The sequence below is a fragment of the Schistocerca gregaria genome, chromosome 10 (assembly GCF_023897955.1).
Source record: "Schistocerca gregaria isolate iqSchGreg1 chromosome 10, iqSchGreg1.2, whole genome shotgun sequence".
NCBI classification, from domain to species: Eukaryota; Metazoa; Arthropoda; class Insecta; order Orthoptera; family Acrididae; genus Schistocerca; species Schistocerca gregaria.
The window spans coordinates 151,207,659-151,235,091 of NC_064929.1; the positions used below are offsets into that span (position 1 = coordinate 151,207,659).

Genomic DNA, 27,433 nt, shown 5'->3' on the forward strand with positions numbered 1-27,433 from the left:
AGAAAATGGATGCCGTCCCTTCCTTGATATCCTGATAAGGAGGAAAACTAATGGCATGCTGGAGCATTCTGACTGTAGAAAAAAATACACAAGCAAACTAGTACCTAAACACCAATAGCTGCCATCGTCCAGCACAACACAAATCTGTTGCACAAGACATACGCGACAAGGAGATTCTACTCAACGAGCTGTATCATCTGAGGGAAACTTTTGCAAGAACACACATAAGACGCGCTTAGCAGCTGAGCAAGAAGAAGAAATAAGACAATCTGGAAGAAAATATAAAGCATTTGGTACTCTTTCCTTCCAAAGTCAAAATTGCCAGGACATTACAGCACAATAATATTAAAACCATTTTCCACTCATTGGCTAAAACCAAAAATATGTTTGGCTCAATGAAATACAAACTAGGACTATGAATAGCTGGAGTCTACAGCACCAGTTGTAAGTGTGGCATGCAACATACCGGAGAGATGGAAAGCTGTATTTAACAGCATTGCTCAGAACATGTGAGAAGCATTCGCTTTGGCCAAACAGACTCATCTGTAGTGACAAGAGGGCAGCCTCAACAAAAGTCATACGTTTGATTTTGAACAGACAGAGATGTTACACAGACAAACAGGTTCTGGGACTTGATGATCAAAGAGGAAATGGAGATATGGGTCCATGATGATCTTGTCAACTGGGATAGTGGTTTCCAACTGAGCTCCACGTGGGATGTAATACTAGCAAGAATCGGTCAACAACACTTTGATGTGAAAGTGGCAAAGGCGGCAAATGGAACAGACACACAGTACCAGAACTCTCCAAATGCAAAGAGCTCCCCGCCACTGTCCGTGACATCTCTTCCAGACACACCCAATTAACCCAGCCATTGTAGATGAGACAGAGGAGCCTGCAGTCCAGCATCAGTAAAGATATGATCTGGAAATAAACCAGACACTTCACCCGAAGATGACAAGTAGGATATTTGTCAAAACATTGCTGCACAATGCCACAATGAGTCTGATGACATCCCGAGGAGACTTCTTCATCAAAATTCATCAGTGAAGCTTGCATTTGCTTATAACACATTAAATAGATTTGCAGACCTGAAAATGGTAACAAAGTCAACCCAGAGAATTCTGAACATTTTTCTACCCTCAAGCAAAACAGTTTTTATGCACTCTTCATGTTCTTATTTTCTCATGGCCAAGGTGCATTGCTTGCTCCATATTACTGTACATTTTTCAGTTATCACTAACAACATACCAACAACGTTGTGTGTAATTCGTATTACGCAGTGTTTTTTCATTATTGTTATTATTATTTTATTTATTAGCATATAAAGAAACAATACTACACAACTGACTTTTTGATTTTATGGATTTTGGTTAGTTGGCACAAGAGTCAGTGCATCTGTTTCTATTGTGACTAGAAACTTGCTCAGTGCACAATAAAGTTCATTGTAACTATTATCGAGGCTAGGGGTCTTTTACAATGGTGCAATCAAATAAAATCCTTGGCATTTTCAACATTATTTTGTAGCCATTCATCAGGCGATAGTCCACCACAAGCTTGCATACCTCCCTTCCTTCGCTTTTTATGCCACATGAGTTCAATAGAGTACTCAACAACAGAATGATACACTGCCGTGTCCACAGAGAATACACATATCTCCTGAGCCATCCTACGGAGTCTTTGGAATATGTCTGAACACTGCACCCAGATTATATCTCAAAAGAAGGTCCAGATTATATCTCAAAAGAAGATTTATCACCTTGGTAGTTAATGGAAAATCTCATATAAAGATGTGAAACAAATACTAACAAAGAGAGAGGGGGGCTGGCCAGCACTTACCTCAGCTCAGTACAGCCGATAGATACACAAAAAACAACCGAAAATTTACGTTCCTAGCTTTCAGAATAAATGTTCCTTCATCAGGGAGTAGAGAGGGGAAAGAAAAAGAAGAAGGGAAAGTGGATTTAGTTACTCACAACCCAGGTTATGAAGCAACAGGGAAAGGAAAACAGGGAGGGTAGCAAGGATGGAGGCATGGCTGTCAGAGGGAAGCCAAAGATATTCTATAATCCTGTCCTATACACTATTATGGGATGGTCTTACATTTCCCAGTATGCTGCCAATGGCCTGAAGCCTGCCACCTGTGCCACATGTCGTCATTCCATTTAATACTTCCACAATTAGTTAGATAGTGTATTTTTATGATCTGACTGATTCCAACTGCAGTTATAGGATACTGCATTTTTGCATTTTGTGAAGAACAACGTTTCTGGACATTTAACGCAACCACTCTGAAATTTTCTAAAATTGTAACTGGATATTTGTGCAGCATTTTTCCGAGACAATTTTACATTACTTCATAATACGAAAAAAGTCTGAGATTACAAATGTTCGTGTCAGCCAAACAGCAAAGCTCCCTGCAGCACATCATAAGTTACTTGTACATTTGCCAGTGTTATCCCGTATAACACCCCGCACCTACCTGCCAACAAAGCCATTCACAGTTTTTGTTGGATACCCCAAACGACTGAACTTTCTTTAATAGAGGCTGGTGCACTGCTGAGTCAAATACTTTTCCTGCACATTGTGTCTTTCTAGATTCACAGTTTAGAGCAATATTTCATTCACTCTAGCAACATCACACTTTTAATTAACACTATGTTTCATGCAGGAGGTTGGAGCTGGAAAATGCTGTAACTACCAAATGTACATACATACTAATATGGTGTGGGATGTGTTTCCTCATAGAAAAGCCAATACTCACCTTGTGTGGGATGTGTTTCATGGTAGGAAAGCCAGGGTAGTAAACGTCCAGCTTAGCACCAGGCCAGAGTCCCTTGATGAGGTCTTTCTTCTCCACATTCAGCTCATCTCGCCACACTTCGATAACTTTTGCGTGGTTTGTCTCCAGTGGTGGGAAATATTCTGGTGCTTCGTATACACCTGCAAGCAAAATTCTGTTACATTAAACTGAGCATTCACTGGTCTTCTACATCCACACCCATATTCTGCCAACAACTGAAGTGTGTATAGAGGGTGACTAACAAGGCGAGGATCCGACATGTGGATCACCAGTTTTTATCAAATTTTGTGAGGATGTTCTACATAGAAAATAAAGAGACAAACATTTCAGGTTTTTGCTAGAAACTCCCTAGATTTTGAAAAAAATCTAGATCAAAGTTGATTATAGAAAATAGCATTTTCACTGCTATAAATTGAAAAATTATCTAAAAGTAACATTTTTTTAGTAATATATTATGGGGTCTAAAGTTAATAGCGTTTGAGTTATTAACATTTTTGTGTTTTCATTATTTAGCTGGGGTACTCATCTTTTGGGGGAGGAGGGGGGAATTTTATAATATTCTGTTAATGGAAATATCTTTCTTTCCTTTTTTGGAGTAAATCATTGGGAGGTGTGATTACTGATCAAACATGTATATAAAGGGTGGTCTGTTGATCGTGACCAGGCCAAATACCTCACAAAATAAGCATCAAATAAAAAAACTACAGAGAACGAAACTTGTCTAGCTTGAAGGGGGAAACCAGATGGCGCTATGGTTGGCCCGCTAGATGGCGCTGCCATAGGTCAAACGAATATCAACTGCATTTTTTTTTAATATTAACCCACATTTTTGTTACATATTTGTATAGTACATAAAGAAATATGAATGTTTTAGTTGGAGCACTTTGTTCGCTTTGTGATAGATGGTACTGTGATAGTCACAAACATATGGCTCACAATTTTAGACGAACAGTTGGTCACATATATGTTTTATAAATTAAAATACAAAACGTAGGTACGTTTGAACATTTTATTTCGGTTGTTCCAATGTCACACATGTACCTTTGTGAACTTACCATTTCTGAGAATGCATGCTTTACAGCGTGATTACCTGTAAATATCACATTAATGCAATAAATGCTCAAAATGATGTCTGTCAACCTCAATGCATTTGGCAATACCTGTAACGACATTCCTCTCAGCAGCAAGTAGTTTGCCTTCCGTAATGTTAGCACATGCATTGACAATACGCTGACGCATGTTGTCAGGCGTTGTCAGTGGATCACGATAGCAAATATCCTTCAACTTTCCTCACAGAAAGAAATCCAGGGATGTCAGATCCGGTGAACGTGCGGTCCAAGGTATGATGCTTCGATGACCAATCCACCTATCGTGAAATATGCTATTCAATACCGCTTCAACCGCACGAGAGCTATGTGCCAGACATCCATCATGTTGGAAGAACATCACCATTCTGTCGTGCAGTGAAACATCTCATAGTAACATCGGTAGAACATTACGTAGGAAATCAGCATACATAACCCACCACGGTTGCTGATGTTCCACTTGTTGCAGCTATCATGGATTTTCCGTTGCCCGATAGTGCATATTATGACAGTTTACATTACCGCTGTTGGTGAATGACACTTCATCGCTAAATAGAAGGCGTGCAAAAAAAATCCTCCATCATCCTGTAATTTCTCTTGTACCCAGTGGCAGAACTGTAGACGACATTCAAAGTTGTCGCCATGCAATTCCTGATGCATAGAAATATGGTACGGGTGCAATCGATATTGATGTAGCATTCTTAACACTGACATTTTTGAGATTCCCGATTATTGCGCAATTTGTCTGCTACTGATGTGCGGATTAGTCGTGACAGCAGCTAAAACACCTACTTGGGCATCATCATTTGTTGCAGGTCGTGGTTGACGTTTCACATGTGGCTGAACACTTCCTGTTTCCTTAAATAATGTAACTATCTGGCAAACAGTTCGGACACTTGGATGATGTCGTCCAGGATACCGAGCAGCATACATAGCACATGCCCGTTGGGCATTTTGATCACAATAGCCATACATCAACATGATACCAACCTTTTCCGCAATTGGTAAACGGTTCATTTTAACACGGGTAATGTATCACGAAGCAAATACCGTCCGCACTCGTGGAATGTTATGTAATACCACGTACTTATATGTTTGTGACTATGACAGCGCCAGCGAAAAAGTGGTCCAACTAAAACATTCATATTACTTTACATATTACACAAATATGTAATAAAAAATGGGGGTTCCTATTTAAAAAAACACAGTTGATATCTGTTTGACCTATGGCAGCGCCATCTAGTGGGCCAAAAATAACGTAATCTGGTTTCCCCTTTAAAGTTATATAAGTTTTGTTCTTTGTACTTTTTTCATTTGATGCGTATTTCATGAGATATTTGGCCCGGTCACAATCATTGGACCACCCTGTATAATGTACTGACAGTTGTTTTGCTCATACGACTTTCGCAGATGATGATGTCCAACTGAGCTGCACTGTGAAAGTGATACCACTGAAATGAATCTGTCTTTGTCAATCGTGTGACATTTATTTCTTAGTATAAGTAAAGAATTCCATCAGATGATGTCAACATCATGTGCCACCACTGCACAGCCGATAATTCTATGATAGGGTTGGCACTATCAAAACTCGTGCGTTGGTCCATGAGCAGTTGTCCGTGCTTGTCTTTCAAGATATGCTTTTATACAGTTGGCACACACCCAAATTAATATCTGATAGATCTGTTATTAGCATTAAGAATCATGTTGTTTTCAATGGCTAATGTACCAGAAAACATCTCAATATGGCAAGATTATATCAGCATGTTGCAAATGGTACGAGAAATATTTCTGATTTGCCTGTTTCTATAATCAGTTTCACACCCCTCATTGCGAGAACGTTCATGAACAAAAAATCAGTTAGGATTATCTGTTAATAAACTTTAGGTGTAATTTTGTACTATGTATCACGGTGAAAATAACTGTCAATACCTTATATATACTTGGATGATTGTTAATCATACCTTCCTATGTATTACATCGAAAAGAGGAAAGAAAGGTATTCCGATCATCACAACAATATCAAGATACGCTAAAAAATATCAAATGAAAAAAAAGAGGCATGGCCAATAACCAAACTCGGAGCAGCTGTTTGGTAGTCTAAGGCCTTGACAGCTCGACCGTAAACCTCTCTCTGCTTGACACACAGAATGATGCATTCTCACTGACAGCATAAAAACATTAATAACCTCTAACATTATTAACTTTAGATGACAAATTACATTAATAAAAAATGTTTGTTTTTAGATGATCTTTCAATGTATAACATTGAAACAATTATTTTCCATCATTAACTTTGATCAATATAGAACGTCCTTGCAAAACTTGATCCCTCTCCATGTAAGACAGTTATTATGGTGTACATAGCATACAATGATGTGTGCTTAACATATTCCAATCAGACCACAGCGACTGCTGCAGTCCCCCAGAAATACAACTTTTTTGACTTGTTGGTGTGGCTCCTGCTTATGAGATGGAGGAGGAAAGCAGATTACCATCTGTGTCACCGACTTCAAAACCATCACCGTCAATTTCAGAACCAGATTCTTCAAGCAGACCCAGATTTTATTCATCAGTCAAACTGTAGTCTCACTTTACAACAGACTTTTGCAGTCAAGACCAAAACAGACGTGCAGGACCTGTTAACACTTGTAACATGTTTTTCAAGCCACACAGCACTTCGCAGAAGCAGGAACATCCACCTAGTGGCTCTCTGAAGCACCAAACGAGCAAACATTGTGCTGTTTGGAACTGGTATAAGGACTGATGGAAAGAAGGATTGCAGCCAGAAATGGGAACTTTAAGTGTGAGGCCTTTGGGGGTAATGCCAAAAGTCAGACAAGCCTGAGTAAATAAAATATGGGAGCGTAATCTGGCTAGGGTGAAGGCATGTTTGCGGAGGGTATTTACATTCCATTTACAATCCATAGCCCTCACCCGCCTAATCCTTTACCTATACATCGACTCGGCCAATGAACACACCTGTCAACTCCTATCCCAAAACAAAGTCCTCAATCTTTCCTCTCCCACATCCACAACGGCTGTACATAGCATCCTCCTACAGGCCAACCGCAAATTAGAACAGCATGCCACTCTCCACCTCAAAAAACTATCCAATCTCCTGGTTTCCCACCTCCGGAAAGGCAACTCACTCACCCTCCACAACCTTTCCAACAAACCTCAACCTCCTCTCATTGCACACAGACCCAGTCTCTCCCATCTACTCAATATCCCACTTCCATCTCCACTCCCCCCACCACCTCAAAATTCTAGTCAACACAGTCTGGAACCACAACACCCCAATTCAGTAGTTAACCTTTCCTCCAAACCCCTCTCCCAATCCGAAACCTCTGTCCTATCCAAAGGCCTCACCTTCAGCCCCACTCCCAGGTTCAACCAAACTGCCCTTGTCAAAGATTTACTGTCCTACACTCGTAGTCTCTGCTGGAAATATCACTTTGCCATGAAGAAAAATAATCCTGATCCCACTCCTAATGATCCAACTCCCCAAGACACTATCCAAATTGAATCCTGCCTGGAACAGTTCCGTCCTCTATCACAGCGGGACCCACCTCCTCTTCCTCAAAATCACCCTCTCCAAACCTTCCAGGAATTTCTCACTTCCAGCCTTGCCTCTCAATCTTTCTTGAAAAACCTTAATCCTACTCCCAACATCACCACAGCCGAAGCCCAGGCTATCCGTGATCTGAAAGCTGACCAATCCATCATCATTCTTCCGGCTGACAAGGGTTCCACGACCGTGGTACTTGATCGTCGGGAGTATGTGGCTGAGGGACTGCGTCAGCTTTCAGACGACTCTACATACAAAGTTTGCCAAGGTAATCCCATTCCTGATGTCCAGGTGGAGCTTCAAGGAATCCTCAGAACCTTAGGCCCCCTACAAAACCTTTCACCTGACTCCATCAAACTCCTGACCCCACCGACACCTCGCACTCCTACCTTCTACCTACTTCCTAAAATTCACAAACCCAAACATCCTGGCCGCCCCATTGTAGCTGGTTACCAAGCCCCCACAGAACGTATCTCTGCCTACGTAGATCAACACCTTCAACCCATTACATGCAGTCTCCCATCCTTCATCAAAGACAACAACCACTTTCTCGAATGCCTGGAATCCGTACCCAGTCTGTTACCCTCAGAAACCATCCTTGTAACCATTGATGCCACTTCCCTATACACAAATATCCCACACGACCAGAGCCTCGCTGCAATGGAGCACTTCCTTTCACGCCGATCACCTGCCACCCTACCTAAAACCTCTTTCCTCGTCACCTTAGCCAGCTTCATCCTGACCCAAAATTTCTTCACTTTTGAAGGCCAGACATACCAACAATTAAAGGGAACAGCCATGGGTACCAGGATGGCCCCCTCGTATGCCAACCTATTTATGGGTCGCTTAGAGGAAGCCTTCTTCGTTACCCAAGCCTGCCAACCCAAAGTTTGGTACAGATTCATTGATGACATCTTCATGATCTGGACTCACATTGAAGAACAACTCCAGAATTTCCTCTCCAAACTCAACTCCTTTGGTTCCATTGGATTCACCTGGTCCTACTCCAAATCCCATGCCACTTTCCTTGACATTGACCTCCATCTGTCCAATGGCCAGCTTCACACATCCGTCCAAATCAAACCCACCAACAAGCAACAGTACCTCCATTATGACAGCTGCCACCCATTCCATATCAAACGGTCCCTTCCCTACAGCCTAGGCCTTTGTGGCAAACGAATCTGCTCCAGTCCTGAATCCCTGGACCATTACACCAACAACCTGAAAACAGCTTTCACATCCCGCAACTACCCTCCCGACCTGGTACAGAAGCAGATAACCAGAGCCACTTCCTCATCCCCTCAAACCCAGAACCTCTCACAGAAAAACCCCAAAGTGCCCCACTTGTGACAGGATACTTCCCGGGACTGGATCAGATTCTGAATGTGGCTCTCCAGCAGGGATACGACTTCCTAAAATCCTGCCCCGAAATGAGATCCATCCTTCATGAAATCCTCCCCACTCCACCAAGAATGTCTTTCTGCCGTCCACCTAACCTTCATAACCTCTTGGTTCATCCCTATGAAATCTTCAAACCACCTTCCCTACCCTCTGGCTCCTACCCTTGCAACTGCCCCCGGTGTAAAACCTGTCCTATGCACCCTCCCACCACCACCTACTCCAGTCCTGTAACCCGGAAGGTGTACACGAGCAAAGGCAGAGCCACATGTGAAAGCACCCACGTCATTTACCAACTGACCTGCCTACACTGTGACGCTTTCTATGTGGGAATGACCAGCAACAAACTGTCCATTTGCATGAATGGACACAGGCAGACAGTGTTTGTTGGTAATGAGGATCACCCTGTGGCTAAACATGCCTTGGTGCACGGCCAACACATCTTGGCACAGTGTTACACTGTCCGAGTTATCTGGATACTTCCTACCAACACCAACCTATCCGAACTCCGGAGATGGGAACTTGCCCTTCAATATATGCTCTCTTCTCGTTATCCACCAGGCCGCCACTCATACCTCACCTGTCTTTCAACAACATCTTTGCCTCCACACTTCCGCCTTGACTTACATATCTGCCCTTACTCTTTGGCTTTAAATATGTCTGCTTGTGTCTGTGTATGTATGGATGGATATGTGTGTGTGTGTGTGTGTGTGTGTGTGTGTGTGTGTGTGTGTGTGCGCGAGTATATACCTATCCTTTTTCCCCCCTAAGGTAAGTCTTTCTGCTCCTGGGATTGGAATGACTCCTTACCCTCTCCCTTAAAACCCACATCCTTTCATCTTTCCTGTTCCTTCCCTCTTTCCTGACGAAGCAGCCATCGGTTGCGAAAGCTCGAAATTCTGTGTGTGTGTTTTATTCATTGTGCCTATCTACCAGCACTTTCCCGCTTGGTAAGTCTTGGAATCTTTGTTTTTAATATAAGTATTTAGTTGAGTTTACAGTCTATAGATTTATGTATTTTGTCCTGAAACTGAAAGTTAGCAGATTTCTTTTAGTACCCATGTGGGTGAAGCCATGCTTTTCATTATTTAGGATAAACTGACACTTTTGCACCACACAGATAAGTTGTGTAAGCTGTTTTTTAATTTGTTTTTACCATCCGACAATTTTATAAGATGGTAAATGATAGCTTCATCCACAAACAATCTGAGAGAACTGCTCAGATTATCTCCTAAGTCATTTATATAGATCAGCAAAGGCAGAGGACTGATAACTCTTCCTTCCGAAACACCAGATATCACTTCCATTTTATTCTAAGATTTTCTGTTGATTACTATGTACTGCGACTTTTCTGACAGGAAATCATGAATCAAGTTGCACAATTGAACCAATACTCCATAGGCATACAAACTAATTATAAATCACTTGTGAGAAACGGTATCAAAAGTCTTCTGGAAACACAGAAATACAAGGTGTTTCAAAAATGACCGGTATATTTGAAACGGCAATACAAGCTAAACAAGCAGCGATAGAAATACACCGTTTGTTGCAATATGCTTGGGACAACAGTACATTTTCAGGCAGACAAACTTTCGAAATTACAGTAGCTACAACTGTCAACAACAGATGGCGCTGCGGTCTGGGAAACTCTATAGTACGATATTTTCCACATATCCACCATGCGTGGCAATAATATGGCGTAGTCTCTGAATGAAATTACCCGAAACCTTTGACAACGTGTCTGGCGGAATGGCTTCACACGCAGATGAGATGTACTGCTTCAGCTGTTCAATTGTTTCTGGATTCTGGCGGTACACCTGGTCTTTCAAGTGTCCCCACAGAAAGAAGTCACAGGGGTTCATGTCTGGCGAATAGGGAGGCCAATCCACGCCGCCTCCTGTACGTTTCGGATAGCCCAAAGCAATCACACGATCATCGAAATATTCATTCAGGAAATTAAAGAAGTCGGCCATGCGAGTTGGCCGGGCACCATCTTGCATAAACCACGTGGTGTTCGCATTGTCGCCTAAGGCAGTTTGTACCGCCTCAAATTCACGAAGAATGTCCAGATAGCATGATGCAGTAATCGTTTCGGATCTGAAAAATGGGCCAATGATTCCTTTGGAAGAAATGGCGGCCCAGACCAGTACTTTTTGAGGATGCAGGGACGATGGGACTCCAACATGGGGCTTTTCGGTTACCCATATGCGCCAGTTCTGTTTATTGACGAAGCCGTCCAGGTAAAAATAAGCTTCGTCAGTAAACCAAATGCTGCCCACATGCATATCGCCGTCATCAATCCTGTGCACTATATCGTTAGCGAATGTCTCTCGTGCAGCAATGGTAGCGGCGCTGAGGGGTTGCTGCGTTTGAATTTTGTGTGGATAGAGGTGTAAAGTCTGGCGCATGAGACGATACGTGGACGTTGGCGTCATTTGGACGACAGCTGCAACACGGCGAACGGAAACCCGAGGCTGCTGTTGGATCACCTGCTGCACTAGCTGCGCGTTGCCCTCTGTGGTTGCCGTACGCGGTCGCCCTACCTTTCCAGCATGTTCATCCGTCACGTGCCCAGTCCGTTGAAAATTTTCAAACAGATCCTTTATTGTATCGCTTTTCGGTCCTTTGGTTACATTAAACCTCCGTTGAAAACTTCGTCTTGTTGCAACAACACTGTGTTCTAGGCGGTGGAATTCCACCACCAGAAAAATCCTCTGTTCTAAGGAATAAACCATGTTGTCCACAGCACACTTGCACGTTGTGAACAGCACACGCTTACAGCAGAAAGACGACGTACAGAATGGCGTACCCACAGACTGCGTTGTCTTCTATATCTTTCATGTCACTTGCAGCGCCATCTGTTGTTGAAAATTGTAACTACTGTAATTTCGAAAGTTTGTCCGCCTGAAAATGTACTGTTGTCCCAAGCATATTGCAACAAACGGTGCATTTCTATCGCTGCTCATTTAGTTTTTATTGCCGTTTCAAATATACCGGTCATTTCTGAAACACCCTGTATGAAATCAATTTTATGTCCCCTGTTGATAGCATTCATTACTTCGTGAGAATAAAGAGCTAATTGTGTTCCACAAGAATAATATTTTCTGAATCTGTGTTCACTGTTTGTCAATGAATCTGACTCCAAACCATCACTGCTCGGAAATAATACATCGTAAACAAACAATCAGGACAGCTGCACTCTGAAAATCTTTGGATACTGACTGTTAGTAAAACCAAAGTGAACCTGTAATTTCAATGATCAGAACTTGTTAACAGCATGTCAGTCCACCTCCGGAAAACAGTACAGCAGTGATTCTATGTAATACAGATCAATAGGTTTCAGGGGGTATGTGGCATCAAATGTCTAGACACAAGTCATGCAGTTCCTGTAAATACAGGCTGGTGATTTCTGGTCGTGGAGCTGACACCTGATAATGTCACAGATTTATATCAGCTGAATTTGGCAGCCATGACACCAATGTAATATCACTGTCATGTTCCTCAAACTACTACAGCATAATTCTCACCTGGTCAAAGGTTCTGCAATAAATGAGTCGTCATATGTGCAAATGATATGAGAGTCTCAGGAAAGCCATGTTACATTAAACTACTACAAATTAATGAAGGACCAGGTTTAAAATGACCAGTGGTTTATTCAAATGAGATGTGTGCTCACACACATTGCACTGTGAACAAATGTTTTCATGGTAATAATGGGGATTGACCCAGTGTGGAAAACATTGCTTCATTAGCCAACGAGGCACCACACAGTGGCAGCTGGGTGGCGACACCAACTGGCGCGTTCTCGCTCCTTCGGGCTAGATGGAATGAAAAACTTCTTTGCCTACCTTCATTGCGTCAGTTAGCAATGCACTCCACTGACAAAATCAAGGTGTACGTCCTATAATCTTCCTCAAACAATTTTACAGAAACTATTCAGTAAAAATTTTATTTTTACATTACTTACAACTTTATGTGTTAGCTTCATTGTGAAATGTCCATTATCTCCCAAATGGTCTTACTTATTGTGAAATTCACAGTTAAGGAAGATACTGCACAAAATTTGAGAAGTTTGCAGTGAAAAATAGGGTTAACTATGAGTATCATCAATGTCGGAAAAGACAGATTGCTACTTACTGAAAAGACATCATGTTGAGTTACAGACATCACAGACATCTACACGAAGCTTTCCGCCAAAGCTTTCCTCAATGAAAGAGAGACACACAATATTCATACACACAAGCAAGCACAACTCACGCACACATGACTACCAACTCTGGCAGCTCGGGCCAGAATGTAACTATCACGCTGGGGGAAAGACAAGGAATAGCAGTGCCTGGGCGAGGGGAGAGAGGAACGCTGTCTGGCGGAGTGTCGGGACTAGAGTACCAACAGGTGCAGTGTCATGAGACTGCGGGGAGGGACATGGAGGAAAAAGGAGCAAAAAAGGAAAGGAGTGGGAAAAGATGGGTGGGTTCGTTGGCAGAGGGGTGACAAACAAAGAGAGTGGCAGATGAGAAAGGGGAGGAGATGATAGGGCAGAAGAAGAGGAAACTGTTGGATGGAGGATGTGGGAACAGTATGTTACCGTAGGGTGAGGTGGGGATAAATACGGGAGTGGAGAATGTGTAGTAAGTACAGCTACCATCTGTGCAATTCAGAAAAACTGGTAATAAGAGGGGAAGATCCACAGGGATAAGGTAGTGAAGCAGCCATTGAAAACAAGAATGCTATGTTCCGCTACACGTTGTGTCACAGGGTAGTCTACTTTGCTGTTGGTCACAGTTTGGTGGTGACCATTCAACCTGCTGGACAACTAGTTGGTAGTCGCATCATCATAAAAAGCCATGCAATGATTGCAGCAAAGCTGGTAAATTACATGGCTGCTTTCACAGGTGGTCCTGCCTTTGATGTGGTAAGGTAAGCCTTGACAGATAGTAGTAGGAAATGCTAGGTGGATGGACTAGGTAGGTCTTTCACCTGGGTCTTACCTGTGACAAGGGGTTGATATTGGAAGTGGCATAGGGAGTGGCCAGTTCTTGAGGAAGGTGGGAGAATTGGGGATATAAGGGGGAAATTGCACAGCAGATCTGTTTGCAGCCTTTGTCTATGGGACAATGTTTGTCTGTGGAGGCCTTGGTGAGAATACACTGTCCCCGGGTGGCCAGCCTGTATAAGAGGGGTTTTTTGGTGTGAAAGGGATGACAGCTGTCAACATGCAGGTATTGTTGTTGGTTGGTGGGTTTAATGGGAACAAAGGTGTATATGGAGTCATCGGAGAGGAGAAAGTCATTTAGGAAGGTGGCGTGCTGGGTTAAGGAAGACCATGTGAAGTGGATGGGAGAGAAGGTGTTGAGGTTGTGAAGAAACGAAGATAGGGTGTCTTGGTTCTGAGTCCAGATAATGAAGATATCATCAATGAACCTGAACCAGACTAGGGATTTGGTGTTGTGGGAGGCTAGGGAAGTCTCATCTAGATGACCCATAGAACGGTTAACATAGGAGGGCGCCATGCAGTTGCGCATGGCTGTGCCACGAATTTGTTTGTATACCTTCCCTTCAAAGGAGAAGTATTTGTGAGTTAGGATGAAGTTAATAAGGTGTATGAGGAATGAGGTAGTGGGTTTGGAGTTTGAAGAACTTTGGGAAGGGTAGTGTTCAATGGCAGTAAGACGAGAGGCATGAGGAATGTTGGTACGTACAGAAGTGGTATCAACAGTGATGAATGTAAAGAGGCGGGAATGACGAGCAGTCAGTGAAGGAATGGTTGGTATCTTTGATGTAGGAGGCTAGATTATAGGCAATTGGTTGGATGTGTTGGTCAACGAGGGCTGAAATTCTTTCAATGGTGGTACAATAACCAGCCACAATGTGGCATCCAGGATTGTTGGGTTTGTGGATTTTGGGGAGCATGTAGAATGTGGGTAGGTGGAGTGTCAGAGGGGTAAGTAGGGAAATTGATTCAAGGGAGAGGTTCTGGGAAGGGTCTAAGGCTTTAAGTAGAGATTGGAGGTTGTGGTGGACTTCTGGAATGGGGTCACTCTGGCAGAGTCTATACATGAAGGAGTAAGATTATAGAGGAGGCCTTCTGCCAGGTAGTCCTCGTCACTCATAACAGCAGTGGTGGAACCTTTGTGTGCTGGTAGGATGATTAGGTCAGGATTTGTTTTGAGGTTGTGTATGGCTATTCTTTCTTCTGCTGAAAGGTTGGTATTCTGAGGAAGGGACCTGGGAAAGGTGACCAGCAGGTGGTTAAGTGGGATGGGTAAAAGACACAGCTGGATGGTAGTGTAAACTGGGAGTGGTACAGTTCACTGTTAGCATTAGGTTGGTTTTGGTCGAAAGGATTAGTGGCAAAGGAGTGCTTCCACCGCAGGGATTGGGAGAGGAAGCGGTCTTTGACAAGTCTAGCATGGTTAAATTTGGGTGTAGAGCTAAAGGCGAAGCCTTTGGATAGGACTGAAGCTTCTGTGGAGTCAATGGTTTTGGTGCACAGGTTAACAATCGTGTTACGGGAATGTTTTGATTCTGAATTTGGTTGGGATGTGCCATATTGACAAGATCAGCTAGGCAGGGTTTAGATGCTGTGAAGGGTGGACAAGGAGGAACACTGTGTGTAAGATACGGGTTGGTTAGTGGTGCCCCGAGTCAGCAGTAGGATCTCAACAGGTTGGATAACTTATGGAAGTGGTATTTGGAATGCTCCTCCAGGCACTGGAGAGCAAGGTATTCAATTTAAGAGATGTGACGCATGAAGCAGTGATTGCACAGTGGTACAGTGAAACCCCGCTTTTACACTTTTCAAGGGACTTCAAAAAAACAGTGTAAAATGCGGGAAAATGTAAAATGTGGGAAATAATGTTTTAAGCTGTAAAAGTTACGTACAGGATACTCCCTTGTACTTTATGTACGATGTATCTACATAACAGGCATAAAAAGACCTGTCAAGGACTTTTTTTATTACGTAATAAAGATTTATAATCTAATAAAAACCGCTGATGTAACTGGAATTGATAACTGTTTGGCAAGTGGAAACATTTGACTTAATTTCGAATGTCATAAGTGATGTTTTTGAAAAATGTGCATCTGTAATTCATTATTTAAATAATGACATACTGCACTAGTTACGTATTTTTTCATGCATAGCATGTCATGTTTCGAGAATTTTTTCTCAGTGTCAAGAGCAAATATGTAAATAAGTATTTTGTATAGTTTCTGAATATGTGTTATTCTGTGTCTCTTGCACTGTACTCGTCTTTTTGAGGTTATCAGGTACTGTGCATCAGTTATGTAGAAAACCAAACATACACACAAGCAAACTATCACTCACATTGTTTGTTTATGTAACATCAGAAAAAATACATACGTAAATACTGCACTTGACAATGAGAGTAAATTCTCGAAATACATTTTGCTCAGGATGAATACAATACATAACTGGCACTGTGTTGACACTAAAAACATATGAGCAACACAAAGTGAATGACGGTGTCAACTAGCATTCCATGTGGCCATACACCAAAATACGCTAAATACGGTTCTATAAAGGTGTCACGATGATCACAACAACGAAACTGCATTTGCACAGTAGAGACAGTTTGAAAATGGTTGTGATTGGTCATATCTTCATTCCAATGAACCTAGTTACTCCCATCTGCCACCACACCACGTAGAGTTAGGCAGCGGCGGGAGAGAGGCATGAATTGTTACAACTTTTACTCGCTTACCCGTTCAAATCCACTGAATAGAGTGACCTGGTATCAAGAAACTTAACCACTTAATATTTGTAAACACTACTGGACAGCCAACATTGTGCGAGCATCATATTTTCTCCACAAATATTTTTTCGCTCAACTGTGTTGTCATCAGCACCCGTACACATCTGAACACAGTCCAATCTCGCCACTTTTCATGAATGATGATGGAATGATGAGGACAACACCAACACCCAGTCCCAGGACAGAGAAAATCCCCAACCCGGCCAGGAATCGAACCCAGGACCCCACCATCAAGAGGTAGCAATGCTAGCCAGTAGACCACGAGCTACGGACTTATTATTATTGATTTTTTGCAGATTCCAACACACAAAATATTTTATCTTGTGGTGTAGTTGCCATGTTGCTACACACATCAGCACAGCTGTGTCAAAACTTTGAACCTCTCTCTATCCAGTGACTGTTGTTGTTGTTGTCCTGAGACTGGTTTGATGCAGCTCTCCATGCTACTCTATCCTGTGCAAGCTGCTTAATCTCCCAGTGCCTGCCGCAACCTACATCCTTCTGAATCTGCTTAATGTACTCATCTCTTGGTCTCCTCCTACGTTTTTACCCTCCACGCTGCCTTCCAATACTAAATTGGTAATCCCTTGATGCCTCACAATATGCCCTACCAACCGATCCCTTCTTCTAGTCAAGTTGTGCCACAAACTCCTCTTCTCCCCAATCCTATTCAGAACCTCCTCATTAGTTATGTGGTCTACCAATCTAATCTTCAGCATTCTTCTGTAACACCACATTTAGAAAGCTTCTCTTCTTGTCCTAAGTATTTGTCGTCCACACTCCATACAAATACTTTCAGAAATGACTTCCTGACACTGAAATCTATACTCGATGTCAACAAATTTCTCTTCTTCAGAAACGCTTTCCTTGCCATCGCCAGTCTACAATTTTTATCCTATCTACTTCGACCATCATCAGTTATTTTGCTCCCCAAATAGCAAAATTCCTTTACTACTTTAAGTGTCTGACTTCCTAATTTAATTCCCTCAGCATGACCCGACTTAATTCGACTACTACATTCCATTATCCTCGTTTTGCTGTTGTTGATGTTCATCTTATATCCTCCTTTCAAGACACTGTCCATTTCGTCCAACTGCTCTTTCAAGTCCATTGCTGTCTCTGACAGAATTACAATGTCATCGGCGAACCTCAAAGTTTTTATTTCTTCTCCATGGATTTTAATACCTACTCCAAATTTTTCTTTTGTTTCTAGTCACTAGCTCAATGTATTTCTATCTTTTACAGTTTGTCTGTAATAAACGGCTGAAATCTCTTCTATCACTGTGAACCGCCCCGTACTTGTGCTCCACACGCCTCACATACATACGCACCAAGATCGTCGTCTGTGTACTTGTACACTAGCATCGGGCCAGGAGTGTTCCTCTTCCGCTCCTCCTCTGTCAGCTGAGACTCGTAGGGAGCCATCGCTTTCAGCAATTCCTCCTGTGAACGCAAATTAGAAAAGATAAAGTGTCACAGCTTTAGCATCTCTATGAAAACATCTAGAAAATAAATTCCACTGACATGTTATGCAGTACTTGTCGAGCCAGCTCTGATGGAAAATAAGGCAGAAAAGTACTTAGCTCTGTGGTCGTCACCCTATGGCAACTTGGTGGCCCCTTACTGTCTCACTTACCTCGGAACAGTGTCAGATACTCTTTTCCCTGTCCCCCTCTTCAACTGACCTACCTACCATCACCACCTCAATTCTTCCTAGTTTCAACACACTCAAAATTTACCTTATACAGGGTGTTACGAAAAGGTACGCCCAAACTTTCAGGAAACATTCCTCACACACAAAGAAAGAAAATATGTTATGTGGACAAGTGTCCGGAAACGCTTACTTTCCATGTTAGAGCTCATACTATTACTTCTCTTCAAATCACATTAATCATGGAATGGAAACACACAGCAACAGAACGTACCAACCTGACTTCAAACACTTTGTTACATGAAATGTTCAAAATGTCCTCCGTTAGCGAGGATACATGCATCCACCCTCCATCACATGGAATCCCTGATGCGCTGATGCAGCCCTGGAGAATGGCGTATCGTATCACAGCCGTCCACAATACGAGCATGAAGAGTCTCTACATTCGGTACCGGAGTTGTGTAGACAAGAGCTTTCAAATGCCCCCATAAATGAAAGTCAAGAGGGTTGAGGTCAGGAGAGCGTGGAGGCCATGGAATTGGTCCACCTCTACCAATCCATCGATCACCGAATCGGTTGTTGAGAAGCGTTTGAAAACTTCGAATGAAATGTGGAGGAGCTCCATCGTACATAAACCACACGTTGTGTCGTACTTGTAAAGGCACATGTTCTAGCAGCACAGGTAGAGTATCCCGTATGAAATCATGATAACGTGCTCCATTGAGTGTAGGTGGAAGAACATGGGGCCCAATCAAGACGTCACCAACAATGCCTGCCCAAACGTTCACAGAAAATCTATGTTGATCGCGCAGATTCTCATCAACCCACACATGTTGATTGTGAAAATTTACAATTTGATCACGTTGGAATGAAGCCTGATCCGTAAAGAGAACATTTGCACTGAAATGAGGATTGTCACATTGTTGGATGAACCATTCGCAGAAGTGTACCCGTGGAGGCCAATCAGCTGCTGATAGTGCCTGCACACGCTGTACACGGTACGGAAACAACTGGGTCTCCCGTAGCACTCTCCATACAGTAACGTGGTCAACATTACCTTGTAAAGCAGCAACTTCTCTCACGCTGACATTAGGGTTATCGTCAACTGCATGAAGAATTGCCTTGTCCATTGCAGGTCTCCACGTCATTCTAGGTCTTCCCCAGTCGCGAGTCATAGGCTGCAATGTTCCGTGCTCCCTAAGACGCCGATCAATTGCTTCAAACGTCTTCCCGTCGTGACACCTTCGTTCTGGAAATCTGTCTCGATACAAACGTATGGCGCCACGGCTATTGCCCCTTGCTAATCCATACATCAAATGGGCATCTGCCAACTCGGCATTTGTAAACATTGCACTGAATGCAAAATCATGTTCGTGATGAACACTAACCTGTTGATGCTACGTACTGATGTGCTTGATGCTAGCACTGTAGAGCAATGAGTCTCATGTCAACACAAGCACCGAAGTCAACATTACCTTCCTTCAATTGGGCCAACTGGCGGTGGATTGAGGAAGTACAGTACATACTGACGAAATTAAAATGAGCTCTAACATGGAGATTAAGTGTTTCCGGACACATTTCTTTATTTGTGTGTGAGGAATGTTTCCTGAAAGTTTGTCCGTACCTTTTTGTAACACCCTGTATACACAAACTGCCCTAAGTCTAAATTATAGTCATAATCACAACTAGAATAAGAGTTTTTATACATAATAATTCCAAATGAAAATAAATTAAATTTAGTCATGTCCACACACTATATTTTCAGTCACTTCAGTGGAAGTATTAAAAATATAACATTTTTGAAAGTAAACCATAGATTTCCTTACAACGGAAATTTATTTTCTTTCTTACTTGTAAATTTTTATATGTATAACAGATTAGCATTAATTATGAAAATTACCAATACTGTTTTAAAAGAACAAATGACTGACTCACTAAGACCATAAGGGACCCAAAAAAGAGACACAAAGTTTTGAGAGGGAAAAAAAATATTTGTGAAAATCAGATTTGTAGGAAAACAACCATTTTCATACAGCTGACTCTTTTTTAATCAAGTTTCTATATTTCGTATGAAGAAATAATGATGATATGAAATTTTAATTAACATTTACAATTATTATTAATCATAATTCACACACTTTCCATATATGGGATAGTGACTATAGTGTCTTTTTGACAGTTTGAAAATTTGGAATTAGTGAAACCAGAATCAGAACAAAAAAGGCAGATACTAAATGCACCACACATATAATTATGATCTATTCCAGCACTTCATGGTCCTCATTATCATAATTTTCATTAAGCGCATTCTGTGGCTTGAGGGTAGATAAAACTGACTGTCCACTTCAGGCATCAAATCTAGTAGTTCTTTAATGTCTTTGTGTTTCAAGCTTGATATTTCCCTTCCACATACATATTTGAACACTAGATTTTGCTAGGCATCTACAAACTATGGGGAAATGACAAATCGTCGTCTCCCTCGGTGTGACTTGCAGAAAATAGTGGCACCCAAATTGTCCCCTGAGGAATTGTTACTTCAAAAACAACTCTTAGCAACCTTTGAAAACCTCATTGTAAAATTTCTGAATTCTACAGTGTTATCAGGACTTCGAAAAAGTGCAAAGAAGGGCAGCTCATTTCGTGTTCTCGCGCAATAGGGGTGAGAGTGTTACTGATATGATAAGCTAGGTGGGATGGCAGTCACTGAAACAAAGGCATTTTCTTTGCAACAAGGTCTATTTACAAAATTTCGATCACCAACTTTCGCTTCTGAATGTGGAAATATTTTGTTGACACCCACCTACATATAGAGAAATGATCATTAAAACAAAATAAGAGAAATCAGAGCTCGAACTGAAAGATTTAGGTTTCCCTTTTTCCTAAGCGCCATTTAAGAGTGGAATGGTAGAGAAGTAGTATGAAAATGGTTCGATGAACCCTCTGCCATGCACTTAAGTGTGAATTGCAGAGTAACCATAAGTAGATGAACTTTTGGGTCAGTAGTAAGTTCTGTAACACTTCCAAAGATTCTGAAATCCTCACCATCCATTGTACAGACTGTAAAAAATTTAGTCAGCCTTTTGAACATTGGCATGATAATTTTACCTTACATTTATCTTGCTGATTACACAGGTAACCATTTCTCTGCTCTTTCCGTGTGGTCATCCTGTTTACGGTATTCACATAGTCTTCACCAATGTTCCTATTCTGCTTCCTGACCTTTCTCCACTACTTTTCATTCCTTAGACTTTTTTTATCCTTTATTTTGTAGCATTTCATTATTGCAAGCTATAGCCTCCATCTTCAACAGCAACTCAAAACAAACAGTATTGCCAATCTAATTACATGGTACTACTATGAATGTCACACAGACATTAAATTATTCTAACAACACTAACTAACAACTTAGCAGTGCAGAGCAACAAAATTATGCTTCGTGTTTTGGCCCCATATGGAAGTTAACATCAAAGATAGTGATAACACAGCTATTTGTCAATGTTCATAGTTACGAGGGCATGCTGGAAAGTAGTCCCTCGAAATTTTTTATGTGAAAACTCTTAAATATTATTAGCATTCTACACTTTCATTCTTCAGCCTACATGTTTATTTCTCAACATAGTCACTTTGACGATGACAACATTTCTCGCAACAAGAGATCAGTTTGTTGGTACCATCACTAAGGAATGTTTGACTTTGCTGATGGAGCCAGAACCTCACCTCCACTTACATGCTTCATCATTATCAAAGTGAAGTCCTCAAAGGTGTTATTTAGGTTTTGGAAATAGATGAAAATCAGGTGGAGCCAGGTCAGGACTGTATGGAGGATGACTAATAACGTTGAACCCAAAGTATCAGATTATTGTATATTTCACAGCCTTTATGTGTAGCCTGGCATTGCAATGCTGAAGTAGGCGGTGCTCCATATGTAGACAAACTCTTCTGTGTTTAGAAACTCTATTACAGCACACTGTTTCCCATTCACTGACATAGTTACACTACGCACCGCCATGTTAAATGCTACAATTCGAAGCCCTCAAGCAGCAGAGGGCTGTAAATATGTAGACATGTAGTAAAAAGGTGTAGAATGTTAGTAATGCTTGTTTAAAAAGCTTTAAGAGTTTTTAATACAAATTTGTAGCCATTACTTTTCAGTACACCCTCATACAACGTGGGCCAACATTTGTCAGGCTCATGAATACATGCTAATATCTCAAAATCAAAGATGGTGTGCTTTAGGCCTTTATGACTCAGTACCTTAATTTGTACTTCAATTATTACATTATAGAATTCAATAATAAAATTCAAGTTACCCATTGATCTTTAATTTTCACAAGATTAATAGGAAATGCAAGTTAATATTTAGTTTCTTGTTCCATGGATCATTTTGCATGACAGATCATGATGCTGAGGAATGAGTCATTTTACATTGAAATCACAAATTAATATGTTCAATCGAATTTAAATAATAATAATAATAATAATAATAATAATAATAATAATAATAATAATAACAGAAACAGATCATGTCCGGAGCAAATTTTCAACCTCGAAATGCGAGCTCTCAGACAAAAACTAGTAGTATGCAGATTTGTAGGTTTCAAAACAGCATACGATTCAATAGACAGGCCCTCACTATTCCAAATTTTAGAAGAGAAGGGATTAGACCCCCAAACGACAGAAATCATATATCAAACACTAAATGGCACGAAATCTAAAGTAACATTTATGGAGGAGATCTCAGAATCCTTCGACATTCAAACTGGTGAGAGACAAGGTGATGGACTCTCTCTTATTCTGTTCAACATAGTTCTAAACAAAGTTATGGAAGAATGTGTATAATAGTGGATCCTAAAATGAAGGAGGAAGATAAGGTTGTACATCTCATGTAGGGTGATACTGAGGATATGTATCAAGCCCTACTCCTGAAGAAGGTTTCAACAGCAGACGACTTCATAAAATGGCACCAATATATTGAGACAATGCATCAAAACAGAAATACATGCAAGAAGTGTTAACAGCTTCCAAATGTCGTGTTGATGTCTGTGATGGAGGAAGGAACTGAGTTCACAATTGTTCTTCATCAGATAGTGAGCGAGGAAGTTCAGAAGGCACGTGGATTGTGCAGCAAGCAAAAAACTGAGATGCTTCAAGAGGTCATAAGGGAGGAAGCGGGACAGACATTGAACCTAATCTCTCGTCCTTAAGTTCCCTTTAAAATGGTGAAAAGTCGAGACCCAGGTGAAGTTACGTTCCTACAATGCCGCATGAGGAACCTGTTTGGGTACCACGGAAGACTGACGTCTGGAGGACCCAGATAACCAACCAGTATGTTTCCATTGCGGACGACCGGGACATGTGGTGCACTATTGTCGAGAAAGGTGGTGGATATTTGATGACACCCCCACCAGAAGACAGCAGACCGATCTTAGCTGACACCAACTCTGGAACGACGAAGAGGAACAAGAAGATGTGAGTACAGGATGATGTAGGTTTAAAATTCCTTGGAGGTGAGGCCGTCAAAGAGAAAAATGGCTACAGTCCAGTTCTTATTAACCACATCATGCACAGAACACAAATATCAGAAAATATACCCCTCCTCTATGCCTCACCTGCACAGAGTTATGCAGTTAGTTTATTTCAAAATACTTGTTTATGTTCTATTTATCAAAGCATGTGGAAATGTCATAGCAGTTTAAGGATGTGTTTGGTAGTTAAAAAATTTAATACAAATCACACAGTTACTGTTACACGAGACAAGAAAGAAAATGTATAAGAGATGGTGAATCGCTATTGGCTGGTTTCCATACCTAACTGTTCACTGCAAATATTTTAAATGTTCCTTTCTTACTCTGCTGTTACGTGTTTATAAAATGCCTTTGAAGTAATCACATAAATTATGAGTCGTCTCTCAAGAGCTGTTATGACATTTATCATTAACTATTTAATTTCCTTAATATAACCTTCCAGATAATTAAAAAAAAAAACAGAGAGAGAGAGAGAGAGGCAACAGCAGCATGGGAGTGGCATAGTCACATACTTATTTACCATTTTTTGTGTTAATAATAACTTTTTTTACTATTTCAATTGGTATCTGCTAAAACCAAAAGCGACAATTCGTAAAGCCACAATACTATATACTGATGATTAGTGCTGAATCTGTCTTTGAACTGTGAATTTTCACGAGTCAAATACAGGGCGTACATAAATTTCTTGCACAAGAACCAAACATTGTACAGATGTCATACACATGTCATTTTGAATAGAAACCCTGAAAGTTTTTTTTTTGCCCCCCCCCCCCCCCCACCCCCCACGTATACTGCCCCAGCGTAGTTTGGTAATCTGCCAATACTCAGCACTAGTCGCAAACATAGCGAGTGCAGGTGACGTACTACAGAAGGAGACAGCTGTTTCATGAAATGGCCTCTCCGATCACCAGATCTCACTGTGTGTGACTTTTTTCTGTGGGGACACATTAAAGATTTTGTGTATCAACCGTCTCTACCATGTGATGTAGCTGAGCTCTGGGGGAGAATACAGGAAGCGGCTGCCACGGTCGACAATGTCATGCTGGGAGAGGTGTGTGGCAAGAATTCAATTACCGTACTGACGTCTGCCAGGTCATTCAAGGTCCACATATCTAATCTCTGTTAAAAAAAAAAAAACACCTGTCAGAGTTTCTCTCCAAAATGCAATATGTATGACATCTGCACAATGTTTAATTCTTGTGCAATAAATAATTGAAAGTGTTTCCAGACTTTATGTACTCCTGGTACAATCTGACTTCATGGTGATATAAGTTGGGATTACCATTTACACAACACAGATTTCCAGGTTAAGCTTGATCTGATTTCATTTCCTGTCTTAAACTGAGGTTAAAAGCTTCATACAATCGGCCCTTAGTGAGCAATTCTGCTCTGCACTGCACTGAGGTGTGCAGATACTTCTGATCAGGTGGCGTATATTTCAGACTCACGGTGGCACTCTGCCGAATACAACACATTAAATTACTACTGTTAGATGCGGTGCTGTACTACTTGCCTCATTTATGAACGGTATCAGGACCACAGCTTCCCACTGCTGCTTTTTTCCATTTAGGTCTGTCTTGAAGTCTGTCGGGTAGAACGAGATGAGTGGAGAGTCTTTGTCTTCCATGAGATGCTGGTAAGGCTCAGGCAGAAGGTTCTTGCTGGAAGGAAGCAACAAACAGCTCACATTGGATAATAGTGAGAGTGTGACGGATTTAATTACAGTTATTTGGAAGTCTCATGATGTAGATATCCATCTCTGTTTCTTAATGTTTCGTTACATACTTCATTAAAAATAAAAGGTGATCTCATGTCAAGCGGTCTAGTTTTAAAGACTGTCTTCACTTGATATAATCAGATTTTGTGCGAATTTTTCTTGTGGGACTGCTAAATGATCAAAGAAAATGACACTTTTATGCTCTAGAATAGCTGCTTATAGTAACTAATCTTTATTCATGACATGCTATTTCAATATTTATTACCACTGTCAAATACATCTAGATTGGTGTAAGACCCATATTATGTAGTTAAGGAAGTGTCGTAACTGTCACAGTTTTGACAAGATGGTAAATAACATAAATATATTCAAAATAATATGTCAATTATGGGTTGACAGTAGCTTGACAGTTCAACACTTACAACACTATATGTCTACAATTTTACTACTTAGTGAGTATGAGTCTATTACCTGAAGGGTGTTAAAATGCCACAGCAACATTTAAAGCATTTTGATCAAAGCAATTTAATTCACTGCATGATTGTTGTGGAGCTGCAAACATTGTCAAAGTAGTTTAACAGTTTAAATTGTGCACATTCTGTAAGTTTTATGTTGTTTGCTTAACTATTTTTGCCCCAAGTATCGCTGAAACCCTTCAATAAATTTTGACATAACAAACTTTCTCTGAAGTTGAAGTAGTTTGATCTCTTGATCTGATCAAATTACTCTTTTCTGAAAACATATGAGTATTATCTTCGATACAGATAGAAGCTGAAGTTTGTGCCAAGAGTGGGACTTGAACCCAGGCCCCCTGCTTACTAAGCAGATGTGCTATCCATTACACTACACTACCATGACACTGCAGCTCACACAGCTGCATGGACTACCTTAGTCCAGTGACCTCCCTAACACAAACCTCAATTCATATCTTCAGCCCATTTTCCCCCTTCTTACTGTGTCAGTATTGCTGGGGTTCTCCAATACTGGAACAGCACCCCCACTTTGTACATAATGGGGAAGGAGTGAATTGAGGTTTGTGTTAGGCAGGGCATTGGACTAGGGTAATCCGTACAGCTGTGTGAGCCATAATGGCATGAAGGTGTAGTGGTTACCATATCTGCCTAGTAAGCAGCAGACCCAGGTTCAAGTCCCAGCCTTGGGGCAAATTTTGATTCATTACTTAAGCTTATATCCTTATCGAAGATACTTTGCTCTCTTTATGCAGTCGATTTAGAGCTCTCCTTTCCTGACCGTGTTATTTACAAGCTTGTTTACAAAACTTGCAAGTTCCATCACTTTTTGACTAATAGGTTGTGAGATAAATGGAAGTGAACTAGACCCAATACATATTTGCTCCAAAAATAAACGACTTTTAAACCTCTGTATGTCTGAAGGAAAGCCTAATCCATTCTTTTATCAACTACCATTTGAAAGAGCACTTACCTCTGGTCCACAAAAAACAGTTTCCATACAGTTACAGGAATAAACCGACATATCTTACCTGAGTGTGGGCAGAACAGCGAGCAGCTGCTGGAAGGGAAGGAAGGGTTTCCCCATGTCATATTCGAGCCGCAGGCCCGACGAGAAGTCACGGATGTCCGAGACGTAGGGGGCGTAGTGGTGTGGGTAGAACCACGACCACGAGCACACGCCATTGTAGTAGTAGTGCAGGTTCCACTGGATGGCACGCACGTAGCCCTCCGCCTGCGACCGCATCACCTCCCTGTACACGGAAACAGTTACACCGTCACAGCGAAGGCAGAACGATTAGTGGGGTCAAAACTGACAAAACGAGGTCATCAGTCCCTTCTACCTTTAACAATCAAAACCTAAATGATTCCACAAGGACACAATGGTGGACAGCCAATTTGATCTTTTGTAGCATCACCTCCAATGTAACATACCCTA

General features: G+C 41.4%; 1 protein-coding gene across 1 annotated transcript in view; it reads right to left on the reverse strand.

Annotated features, from left to right (window-relative positions):
• Positions 1–27,433, reverse strand: part of LOC126293418 (5'-3' exoribonuclease 1) — a 188,113-nt gene that overhangs the window by 106,238 nt on the left and 54,442 nt on the right. The window contains exons 11-14 of the mRNA XM_049986642.1: positions 27,027–27,248; positions 25,322–25,469; positions 17,964–18,075; positions 2,765–2,943 (exon numbers count right to left, since the gene is read on the reverse strand). Of these exons, the coding sequence (XP_049842599.1) occupies positions 2,765–2,943; positions 17,964–18,075; positions 25,322–25,469; positions 27,027–27,248 (661 nt within the window). The remainder of the gene's footprint in view (positions 1–2,764; positions 2,944–17,963; positions 18,076–25,321; positions 25,470–27,026; positions 27,249–27,433) is intronic.